This window comes from Leuciscus leuciscus (genome assembly GCF_965113295.1).
Source record: "Leuciscus leuciscus genome assembly, chromosome: 18".
NCBI lineage: Eukaryota > Metazoa > Chordata > Actinopteri > Cypriniformes > Leuciscidae > Leuciscus > Leuciscus leuciscus.
In genome coordinates, this window is record NC_138742.1 from 12,516,649 (window position 1) to 12,529,175 (window position 12,527).

Genomic DNA, 12,527 nt, shown 5'->3' on the forward strand with positions numbered 1-12,527 from the left:
AAAAAATGCTTAATCAGCCCTGATTATGATTCTTGACATCGGCTTGAGACATCCCTATTTATTTGTATTGGCTAATAACAAAATAACAAAATAATTAAATAAATACATTTAATGCTATTTTTATATATATAAAAAAAAAAAACACTAGAAAAAAATAAATTTAAATGCTGAAGGTGAATTTAGGTCTCGCAAAATGATATACAATATGAAAAACGCATTCATTTTGAGATTGGCTGAAGAGAATATTTGTGTTATTAAAATATTAGTGTGTAAAAATAGCAGAAATAAACATGCACTTAAATATACAAAATCGACCAAATTATCTTAATATTGTCTGATAACCGATATGAAAATGATAGTGCTAATTATGTTATGTGGCATGTTGTTAAATGTTATGATTTCATTTGATTATTATCTCAATTTTTGATTATAAAATTAAATAAACCACATAGGTCTAGATTCCAGAAACATAGGATACATAAAAAAATTAAATAATTAAAAATTAAAAAAATGATTTGGGGAAAAAAATAAATCTTATTTCATAGGACCCTACTCACCCTCATATTATTTGTATGACCTCCTTTACACCTGCCAGTAACATCTGCTTTCTCATGGTACTTATTAAAATTTCATAAAAGCTCATTTTAATGGACTGCATTTTGTGCAATTTACATTTGTAAAACAGAAGTTTAGTTAATCGATTTGGGAATAATCTTTTTTCTTAGTATTAATATAACATTGATGAAACTAGGTGGGGGATTTCCAGTTCCCAGCATGCTTTGCAAGGAACTGAATGGGGAGAATTTTTGTTGAAATTAAGTGCTGTTATCTGTTGTTGTTGTTTTTTTGCAATATGAGAAAAGGGAGAGACTTGTTTATTCTGTTTAATGTTTTGTTATGTTGGGATTTAGATTTTGTTGTTGGTGTTTTGTGGAATTACCACTGTGGTGATAATGGAGCCTATGCTTAGGTTGTGGAGTGTCCATACTTATGCTACTTCATTTGAAAACCATGTGCAAGAGCAAATGAAGTACCTATATTTTTCTCTCTCCACCCCATCATGCTTTATACCAACAACACACTTTTCATAAGGTAAATAAAAGTTTCATATAGCATGCTAACATGTGCTATTGCTTGCTAACTGCAAAATATTTTTTGGGGGGTTAGTTTGATGTGTCAGATTTGGTTGGGTTGGTTTGATGTGTTTGATTTGGTTGGGTTAGTTTGTTTTGTATGATTTGATTGGGTTAGTTTAAAGTGTCTGAATTTATTGTTTACACCGTTTTCTGCTACACAATGTATTATAATTTATTGGGTATTACGGTTTAATTTAATGTTTAGAAATCCCATTTCCTATGTGTGGAAACCCTGTTCACAATTGAATTGATTTTGTGTGTGTGTGTGTGTGTGTGTGTGTGTGTGTGTGAGAGAAAGAAAGTCAGTCAAACAGGTTTGGAACAACATGAGGGTATAAACGATGATAGCATTTAAAATCTATTAAAAAAAATCAAAAGAAAAAGCCCTGTGTAAACATGTAGATTAGACAGAGGTCTCTATATTTAAACAACAAAAGCTATTCTGATTGTTCTGAAACAGCACCGTCCTTTTTCTCAGGGAGTTAAATTTAGATGACAGCCCAATCTCTGGACAGCACAAGCTTGCCTGAGAAGTCTGTGGCCCCACCAGGCCTTAGTTTAAATTGAGTTCATCAGTTGAGCTGTGATAGCAGGATCAGAGGTTCTGTGCAATGGCAGACTTCTAACAAATAGCCCAATGGCTACGGCTCTTCAATAAGAGAAGCCAGAAATTCATTGACGGAGAAAAAGATAGGGTTTTACCAGATCATTCCAAAAAAAAAAGAAAAAAAAGCGGGAAGCCCAGTCTTCTCATCCCATTTTATGATTGTGCTATTGCTGTATATTTTATGTCTACTATATAAAAGCTGAGGAATATTTCATCATAATAGCAATCTGATTATTATTTCAAGTCAATTCTCTTCCTATTTGGTCACAAGAACATTATTAGATCACTATTGAATGGATCGATACCGCAGCTGAGAGTGGTTTTGCAAATAGTGTCTCTTCTAATGTTTAGTGATTTTATGGGTGGGGAATGATATAGTCTCTTATGTTTTCATTATGTTCAGGGTGACACTGCCAATTGCCTACAGCATGTTACGGGGGGATGCATATTGAAGCAAATGTCAATAATGTATTTGTGAATTTTGACAACTAGACCTGAGCTCTGAAATAGGGGCCACATAATCGTAATCGCCTTTGAAAGTGTCTGCATTGGTGTAATGTGCTATTGATATTTTAAAACGTGATTGATGATAACTTTTATATTGAAGGTTGAATAAAATGTCCATTGGATCTTGCCGAGGGAAGCAACAATTAAAAGCAAGTGTCACTCACTGCAGAAGTACACACACAAACAGAGAGAGTGAGGGAGAGAGAGTAGAGAGAGAGAAAGAGAGAGTGGCGAGTTTTGCGTTGTGGATGATATTGATTTTAGATTTGTTTTTTTCAGACCTCTCAAGTTTCATGACCCACACTTGTCTCCAGGGTGAGACTAGCTCAAGCTGGCGTGACTGATATTGTTAAAGCTCCTAAACCGTCTCCTTCAGGAGTGGCATCTCAGATAATCTCAGGATCAGTCGCCTTCTCCCCATAGAAATATATGTCCACTTCTATGTGACACACTTGTTGTCCTCTTATTAGGGGTAGGCATGAGTACCCAAATACTTATTTGGACATAACAGCAATAACTGAACATTTTGGAGGTGATTAGCAGGTTTTTCACCTAATGCAGGAATCTTTTAAAACATGTAGGCCTATTAAATATAGATTATATTTAGATTAGAGTACGGAATGGGTGATATGATGAAAATTCACGATTTTGATTTCGCAGCAAAACTAAAACTAGCCTAATTAATCTAAGAAAAAAGTTGATTAAAGAGTCGGTAATATAAGAACAAAGAAACTACGAGCAATATAACAAATAAATACAATTGAACAAAAATTATAATTAAATGAACTGCTTCAGATAGATCAAAAATAAGAAATCCTGCACAAACATTTTATTAAAGTGATTCAATCAAAAGTGAGTGATTGTTATCATTCTTAAGGATATAGACAGCTTATATTTTCTCCCAACTGTTTAAGTTAACTTAAGACAGCTCAAACATGCATTTTAGTTTGGGTCTAGTCTAAGAAATCGGCCATTTATGTTTAAACTGGTAAGGCTTACATTTTTTTAATTTGTATGATATTTCTATCAGTTTATAGTATCTAACTGTATATCACCCAGCCCTTTTTTCAAAGCCATTTTTCAAAAGGATTTTTTATTTTACTTGGCTGTTGTTTTAATTAACAGCAGCAATGCATACGTATATTGGCAAACAATTAAGATATTGGGCACACAAAGTATTTGGTTGATTTCAGTTGAGTACAAAATGACTAACGTAGCATGTGAAGCATCATTATTTTGTGGCTGACATGAAGTGGACAGAAGGTAGTTGTCCTCCCTGAAATAATAAACAGCCCTGTTTGAAGAGATCACCACAGGCATCTCGAAAAGCAAAAAGCAGCAACATGTCTTTTGGGAAATTCTATGTTTGCAGTTTGTAAGTGTTGGACTGGGGCCCATCCCACTTCAAACCTCACAACTCCCACAGTCCAACAGTTAGAAGTTGTGAGTTGGAAACAAGCCATGTCTGTAGGCACAGCTGTGTCAAGACCTGCTGGTGTGATATTCTTCCCGTCCTACCTGCCCTTCTAATGAGAGAATTCCCTTCTGAATGGGTGGCAAGCACAAGCAGAAGCAGAAAAAAACATTTCTGTCCCTCCACTAGTTCCTCATTTCTCTCTAACTCTCTCTCTTTGTGGGAGCTCTTTCTATAGGCTATCTATTATATTCTTGTGGTCCGTTTCTTGTGGTCCACTACCATTCTGTACCCCCCCCCATGCACCTGACTGGAGAGTTGCTTTCTCCTGATCAGGACTGCTGTAGTAATTGGCTGCCCCCTCAGCTCGGCTCAGCACAGCACATCTTCCAATATAACAGGCTACAGTTTCAGCCAGCCTTGCACTTTAGGATCTGACAACTAAATTGTTGTTCACCGGTAGGGAGACAGAATTATGTTAATGTCCACATTGTCACTGCTGTTTAGGCAAGAAAATAAAGGAAACAAGATGGCATATTAGAGGCTGGAGTTGCGCAGCAGGATGTGCTGTTTACATCCATGAGATCAAAGCGGCAAGGAGAGTCGTTATGGCTGAGGCCCAGCAGAAGTAGTCGTGCTAGTTTTCCCTCTCTCTCTCTAGATTGTATAGGTTGAGGTTAGTCGTCTACTGTACCTTTTTTGTTTGTTTTGTTTAAAAATTACCAATTGTTTAAAGTAAACATTTAGCCATATAAAGGGAGCTACCTATAGCACAATCCTATGCTTGAACCTGAGGTCACACACCTTAATTAAATGTGGTTGAAACACAGTTAGTTGTTATGGGAAGAAGGAGTGTGGGAACCGGCGAACATTCAAAGACTTGTTAATAAAATAAAATAAAACCAATACAAAATTTAGAAGTAAAGCATATATACATATATATTATATGTGACTGCTGTCACATATAATAAAACAAAACATCAAATAAAACAGTCCAGGCCTGGTCCTCTCTCGTCCTTCACGATCGTCGCTCCTCCTTTTATGCCTCCGCTTCTCTGTGAGAGATACGAGACCGGTGCGTCGCGCAGGTGGCGCTCATTAGCAATCACGCCACCGGCCTTACGCCATTCTGTCACGGCCCTCGGCCTCGTCCTGCTCGCCACAGTGGTCATTGGCGACAATGTCAGCTGCCATTTATAAACTTTTTAGAAGTCATGATAATGTCCAGTTCAAGTGCTTTGTCTGGGGAATTTATTTTCACCAAAGTCATTATAGTGCAGGCTAAATTTTAAGTTTAAATTGAACATGTTCAATATAGCCTACTTTTTAATCTACAAATTAAAAAACTCTCTGTATGGTCATTTTACAAATGAATACAAATGTATTCATACAACCAGAAAATGATATTGGATGAAGTTGCAGACACTAATGTAAAATCTTAGCAATTAAGGTTTGGATTAGGATCGGGATACTGATGTTAGATCAGCAATTACGGACAGACTTATCTCGCACATGGAACTGGAATTCCATGTTAATGTCTAAATTCATATATACATACATAATCGCTAAGCTTTCATCAGCCTTCTGCTTCGCCAATGTGTCTGCTCACAGTCGTAACAGCCCCTTTACGCTGTGAATGTTTTTTTGTTGTTTGTTCTCTGGCACTCTCCTCAATTTTATTTCTATTTTTTATGACGCTAGAGCTCATTCCCAGTCCCAGAGCCGCAGTAATGTCAGATAAGGGTGTGTGTTGACACTGATAGACTGCTCTTTATTAAAGCAGCCAGCGTTAGAACTTTAGTGAATTAGCATTCTGCTCTGTTCTCTGTCTGCTTTTAACTGCGGAGCAATGAGCCCTCATTTCAATGCCATTCATTTTATTTGGTGAAAAAGGAGCATAGCCCAAACATCTCAAGAGGTCTTTCAAGTTGTGCTCTGGGAGGAGTTAGAAGGGATTTTATTAGTATGAGGGGTTTTTAATTAACAACCAGTCATCTAATCGGAGCAGTGAATGTTTTTCATTCTCCTGGATGTGTGCTTATATTCAGCACAAGTCAGATTCAAACCTGTCTTCAAGTCCCTAATAGCATTTTACTCTGATAAACGTCTGCTTTTAATTCACGGCGAATATGGTGGATGGCTTATTTGAACTGTTTTACCATTTAATTATCATCCCTCACACTGTTTTATAATCATAATGTTCTGTTTCATTATTCTCAAAACAGATAGTAACTCAGTGAACCAACTGTCCTATGTGGATGCTCATATCAGTGTGCAAAAATGGCTCTGGAGCAGAAGCTTGGCTGCTTAGCATGGACCATAGACTTCAGATCACGTACTTATGGGATCCTGCACCAGTTGAGCTACTGCCAGTGAGATGAATGATAATGCTATTGCTAACCTTCCTTTAGGTTTTATGGACCTCCTTGCTCTGAAGTGAATGATGTCATCATCAGTGGGTGTGTCAAAGGGAATGTGTTTGTTGGCTCTGATGACTGGCAGGCCTTGGTTATGGGCTGACTGTGTGTGTGTGGTCTGAAATGATTACAAATGGGCTGGTATTAGAGTCTTGGCCGGTCTTAGAGGGCTCCGCCTACACTGTCTGATCTGTATCTGAGTTTGTCTGGAGATGACCAAGGCCTGTCACCACCCGCCTGTCTTTGTAATCTTTCTTCAAAATGCAATAAGTATTCAGTTCTGGCTCTATTCTGCTTTGGAACGCCCAGTTTTCACAACCCAAGCAATTCCTGATGGATAAAATCAAGTGTCGCCATACTTTTTTTAGTATTCTGTTTTGCTTAGAAATGTTACATTACAGACATAAAATAGGTTGTGAATGCCTTTTCATGTTGACTTTTGGCCTTTTGCCCGTTTAAATGACTTTTTTGATGACTTATGACTTAATGACTTAAATGTGTTTTTGATTTTACCTTTTCTTTTTACCTTTGACACTGGTTGCTACAGAGATATATTGTTTTTCTTTCTATGTGTACTGTGTGGGATGGCGGATTGTTGTCATTCGGGAGCAGGTGCTCTATGCTAATGTTAACTGAGTGAGTCAAATGGTACCAGATACCAGTCTCAGATCTCTACTGTAAAACTTATTTACCCTTGTACAATTGCTCCCATCAGTGTATGCCGCATTCAGCACATACTCCAGAATTCCAGAATTATCTCCATGCACCAAACGAAAGAGCACAGAGTCACACTGTTGTTTCATGGCATTATCAGGTAGCTGTAAACTTTTTGTTAGGACCTTGCTCTAGGCTGGGATTACACTCTTCTCAGTGAGCTGTTCTCCACCTTTTCTCATTCTTTAAAGATTTCACAGTCATCCTTTAAGTCCATCTTCTCCAATATTGTCTTTTATAACTTTAGACATCCAAACATCTGAGAAAATTAAAAATAGAGGTGTTATAGAACGGACAGGCAGGGTGACTTTGCCTTTAAGAAGCACTGGGGACATGGGGGTTTGCCATTTGAAATGTACATCTTTGATTTCTGGTCGGCTTGTGCCTGAGACACGGCTCTTTGTTTTATATTCACAAACAGAAGTCCAAGCTTTCGTGGGGTTCTCAGACAAATTGAAAAGGGTTCAGGTAATCAGAAGTGCACACTTGAGAATCACATTCCTTGAATAAAGTACAAGGCTTTGTTGAGCACAGTCACTGTAAGACATTTTCAAAGGTGGCATCGCTATACAGGAAGGACAACTAAAAGTCAGTGCCTCAAAATTGAAACCCAGTGTTCTACAAAATTCTTGAGGATGCTTATATTTATTTAGAAATATATTGTATGTCTATAGAAAATGTCTATATATTTTCTCCTTACAACCCTCTACGGACACACTGAAGCTCGAGTCGCCATTGGCTAGTACATTTTTTATTTTACTCGCCATGCTTTTTACATGGAATGCAAGAACAATGCAAATGAAAAAGTTCTACATAAATGTAATATAAATATAAAATATAAATTTCAAACACTATTAACGACAAGTAATCAGTCTATGATAAAATAAGAACAAATAAACACAATATAAAAAACAATAGATGTAAATGAAATAAACTGCTTTTCTGGTTTTTCAGTTAGATGTAACAGTAGTTTGATAAAGATTAGATAGATTCAAGAGCAGTGAGTGATTTTTAGCAGTGAGTCTGTTGTTTGATTAATATTAAAAACACAGATAGCAGAAATATATTAGGCTGCTGTTACTTTAAGACATAATGCATGGATCCAGTATACTGATATTGTACATATGCGTTGTCTTCATCCGCTGTTGTTTATGTTCACTTAAAAAGAAATTCCAGTATTGTGACAACACTAATTCAGGGTGATACAAGAGACCTCCACATAGTGTAAGGGTGTTGCTAACCCTGTCAGAGTTTACTTTTTGCAGTAATGACTGAGAGACATGTTATCCCTAACTCAGCTAAGGGATAAGCCTCAAATTTAACCCCTTCCAATCATACCACCCTACCATTATAACATGAATTATAGCAAGTAAAGCAAATCTGATCTGGCTTTGCAAGTTTACAGACAGTGATAAGTGATGTTTTTGTACATTTATTCATTGAAAAATTTTTTTGGGGTGTGGAAGTAAAGAGAAGGAAAACTAGAGATCTGTAACAGGATTATGTAATTCAAGGCCATATTTTTCAGTCCAAACAGATGACAAAATCCTATTCTTTGGCATAAACAGATGTCTGCAATATCAAAATTGATTGTGTGACAACTGGGGAAGAATGAAAGATTCACAACTGCACCAGTTTAGATGATGCCACTGTCATCTGAGAGAAGCAAATATATTTCTCGCTGATGTTGAGAAAGAGGCCTTCGCACCGGGGTTATTTAAATTTTGCATAACCGTTCGACAGTGTAACATGAACCTTCAGACCTGGAGATGGGTAATTGGATGCAGCATATGTGTCTTGATTTGTCATCAGTGACGTGTGCGGCAGCGGAACACATGGTGACGTGTAAGCGCATTAGCTTAGACAGAGGAAATCGAACTGATTTGCATGCGTGCTCATAACCACATTTACAGGATTTGGTATAGCATCGCATTCACAAATGATAGATGATTGTTTGTCACAATTACAACCTTAGGAAAATGGCGGGGGTGTTTTTGACAGTGACTCAGGCATATTATGTCACATTTTTGACTCGCTGTTAGGACGTTTGTTATGGATTAGATATTCCGTCATTGTGCTGGTGTTGAAATGTAGGTTGAGCTCACAAAGTACGTGGACATGAATTTGAGGCTTTGTGTTAATTCTTGTTTTATTATATTCATAAAACATTAATATAAACATCTATGGACAACTTATGCACATTTTTGGTTTATTTGCTTCAGTAGATAGTTGTCCACATTGTAGGGCTGTAAGGCCATTCAGAGGGATATTGTATAATATAAATCGAGTTCCGATAAATAAATACATATATATATATATATATATATAATTTCATACATTGCATATAGGCTACTCACTTCATTCAGGAAATAATTTCTGCTAGAAGGTGCCTGGCCAAGCCCTTTTCCCCCTTTCATCCATACTCCTGCTATCCTGCGGGGGTTTTAGGGGAATAGAATGTGAATGTCATGTGGGTGCAGGTGACAGGCAAATGTATAATCAGCAGTTGGTCGTATAAGGTGATTATAATTGGACTCAATTTACAGTTGTAGACAATTCCATTGTAATTTAGAAATTCCACTCTGAAAGTGAACTTTCATTTAACAATGAAAGTTAAATGGCAGTGATTTGACTGGCCTGCCAAGCCCTTAGGAATGGGAATGAGAGACAGACAAGATAAGAATGGAAGAAAGCCTGATATATAGCCCTGCCTTAATTGCCCCTGAACAAATTGTATTCCCTTTTTCTTTTATCTTTAGCCAGCATTTGTGCTTTTTACTGTTCTTTTGAACAGCCAGGATCAGGGTGGCTGTGTACTTTATTGGGTAGTTAAAGTCTTAATAAAGCTTAGCATCAGTTTCCCTAAAACCCTTGAGAGTGGACTTCCACCACTGAAACACCTGAAATCTGATGATTCACATTACAATATGTCACTATTTCTTTTTCTTTTTTTCCTCACAGCACGCTTGGCCCATTAATTCACATTTTCATTCATCTAACATTTTTACCTTCATTCTGCAAGTTGCTCATTAGTTGCTCTTTGCAGTCAGAATAATTGGCGCCCATTAGTTAATGATCCTTGTTATATGCTCTGTATGAAGAATGTAGAAGAACTGCAGAGGATAATCTAATATTAAATCGTATATCCTTATTATTGTATTAGTGCACTGAGCCCTATATATTAACATGATTGTATCAGTACATCTTGGGTATTGATTAATTACAGTTATTATTGAAATAATGGTATTGAAATGCTTTTACTGTATCCTATTTCTAATCTTTATTGCATGCTTGTTTTTTTGCAGATGAACATGGACATTTGAAAATATACCTGCCCAAAAAGCTGCTTGAATGTCTACCAAAATGCTCCACATTGCCAAAAGAGAGACACAGGTGGAACACCAATGAGGTAAGGTCACCTCTCTCCGCCATCTGCTGTTGTCTTTTTTTAAGTCCTGCTGACTTCATAGAGATAAAACCTCGTTTATTTTAAGCAGTGAAACGGACACAATGTGTTAATAGAAACCTCTCTAGGGATTCTGCAGTCAGTTCAGATATTAACAGCAACTGCGTGATTGCCTTATTTTTGTGGCAGGAGGAAGTTGCCTATTTTCCGTGCTGTGCTTGCAAAGGATTTTCACTAGGCGGACATAGATTTAGAGTTGTAGGAAACAGCAGGTTCATAAAGCTTTCTGTATTAATACAAAGATCTCATTTCTACATTGATGCAAATATAAATTTGAAATACTTTATGATCAACTCATAAAACATTTATGTTTTGGGCTTCAATATTTTAGCTCATATTCTGTTGCTTTTTTGGTAGTGAATTACCCGGCAGTTTGTAAGTTAAAACTCAAATGTATATCATTTTTGCCCATCTGTTCCGGCATCACATTTATTCACAGATGTTTTAATTCCCTGGAAATATAGACAAGATGTGATATTTATTTATTTATGTTTTAACTGGTGTGTCGAGAAAAACTGCCAATAGACATTATAGTGCTAATTGAGAGTAGAACATGAACACTGAATTTCCTTAGACCTTCTTTTCATCTCAGGACTTCCTCTGAGCTCAACTTAATCTGTAGTTGTGGAAAGCTTAGTCTCGACAATCGTAACATTTTCAGGACTCCTTGAAAATTTTCCCAGGGGTCAGAGCACCGTGTGATTGTATATTAACAATTCATGGAGGAAGCGAACAATATTTTAGGATTACAATCAAGCTTGGTTCAGTTGTTTATTGACTTTCAGTAGATGCTGACATGTTATTTCAGACCCCACTGTGCCACTGCATAGAAGCCCCGCTATCTAACAAAGCCATATACCTAATAATCTACATGAGAATGTGTTTTAAGTACGTTTATCACAGCCTGAAGGCATTTCAGACACAATGCATCTAACAAATAAGAAAAGATAACAAGCCTCTTAGATTTCGGTATTGAAAATGAAAATGTTTTTATTTGTATGACTGTGGGTGGAAAAATCATAGACTGTTTGCTCCAGCTGTCCTTGACCTATAGGCCAGCCATTTTAAATTAGTTCATTTCTTTTCAGGGCAGCTACTTTATCATTTAATGGAAATGAGACGGTGACTTGCTTGATTTTCACATTTTATTTGTTGTTCGTGTTCAGTCTGTTGTGCGGCGCGACTCCCTCTGTGTGGAGGCTGCAGGGAGATTGAAACTAAACATTGTTTCACTGCCGTAAGCTAGAGGGATTTTGAATGACTGAGCTTCTCTAAGGAGATTCATAAACTCATAGCTCAGTGAAGGCGATGTAGTTTTATTACAATTGATCCCATTGAAGCACGCATGGGTTTCACACAGTAAGTGACTGGCATCAGAGAACAGGAGGCAAAGAAACCTTGTGTGTGCATGTCAAGTGTTTTTGGGGCTTTTCTTTCGTTTTCTTTTTTAAAGATTCTCCCCCTCAAATTAATGATATCCTCTCATGCAGGCATGCAGGTAAAGAGAGGGATGAGGAGCGCTCTGGTGGGTTAGTGAGCCTGCCTGCCTTGCTCAGTAATATCAAAACACCTGCCACAGCCACATACATAACTCACATGTCACCTTTACATCAATTTCAGCTCTGCCAAAAGTCCCCAGTGACAAATCACTGACGTGACCCTCTTATGAATTGAATACACTGCTTTATCCCTCTTCGTATTCTTTATAGAGTGACAAGTGGCTTTTTTGAAGGTAGAGAGGTATGGATCTGAATGACAATGCTGAAATAGACGTTGAAAGCACCAGCCGTTGAATGTTTGTGTCTTGTCAGATTTAACTCTGAATGTTTTCCCTCTGCGGTTCTGGTAACCAGAGATTCATTTTCGTTTTGTTGAATAGTTTGTCTTTGAAGTGCAAATGTGGCATTGTGGGATATGGTTGATTGTTTGGCTTTATTTCCATGTAATATGATGCAATGCTCAGAGTAGTAAAAATTTAGATTTTTGAACTATGTATGTGCACTTGTCATTCAAAGGCTGTCAGTTTATATCAGGCATGCTGTGTGTTTGTGCATATTTGTGGTCTGGTTTAGATTGATACAAGTGAACAAGAATATTGCTTCAGATCAGCGGCTGCCTTCCTAATTGAAGCTGATGGTTTAACGCGTTTGACCTGCGGTGTTGAGCTTGCAGTCAAAATTAATTAATGTGTTTTTTGGAATTGATTAAAAAGTGTCAGCAATTATTGTGGAATGATGTCATATTCATCCTAGTATGTGAAGGGAAA

At 37.2% G+C, this 12,527-nt stretch overlaps 1 protein-coding gene across 1 annotated transcript in view; it reads left to right on the forward strand.

The window, feature by feature from the left end:
- camta1a (calmodulin binding transcription activator 1a) overlaps positions 1-12,527 on the forward strand; it is a 410,486-nt gene that overhangs the window by 15,577 nt on the left and 382,382 nt on the right. The window contains 1 exon segment of the mRNA XM_082146099.1: positions 10,101-10,204. Within this exon segment, the coding sequence (XP_082002225.1) occupies positions 10,101-10,204 (104 nt within the window).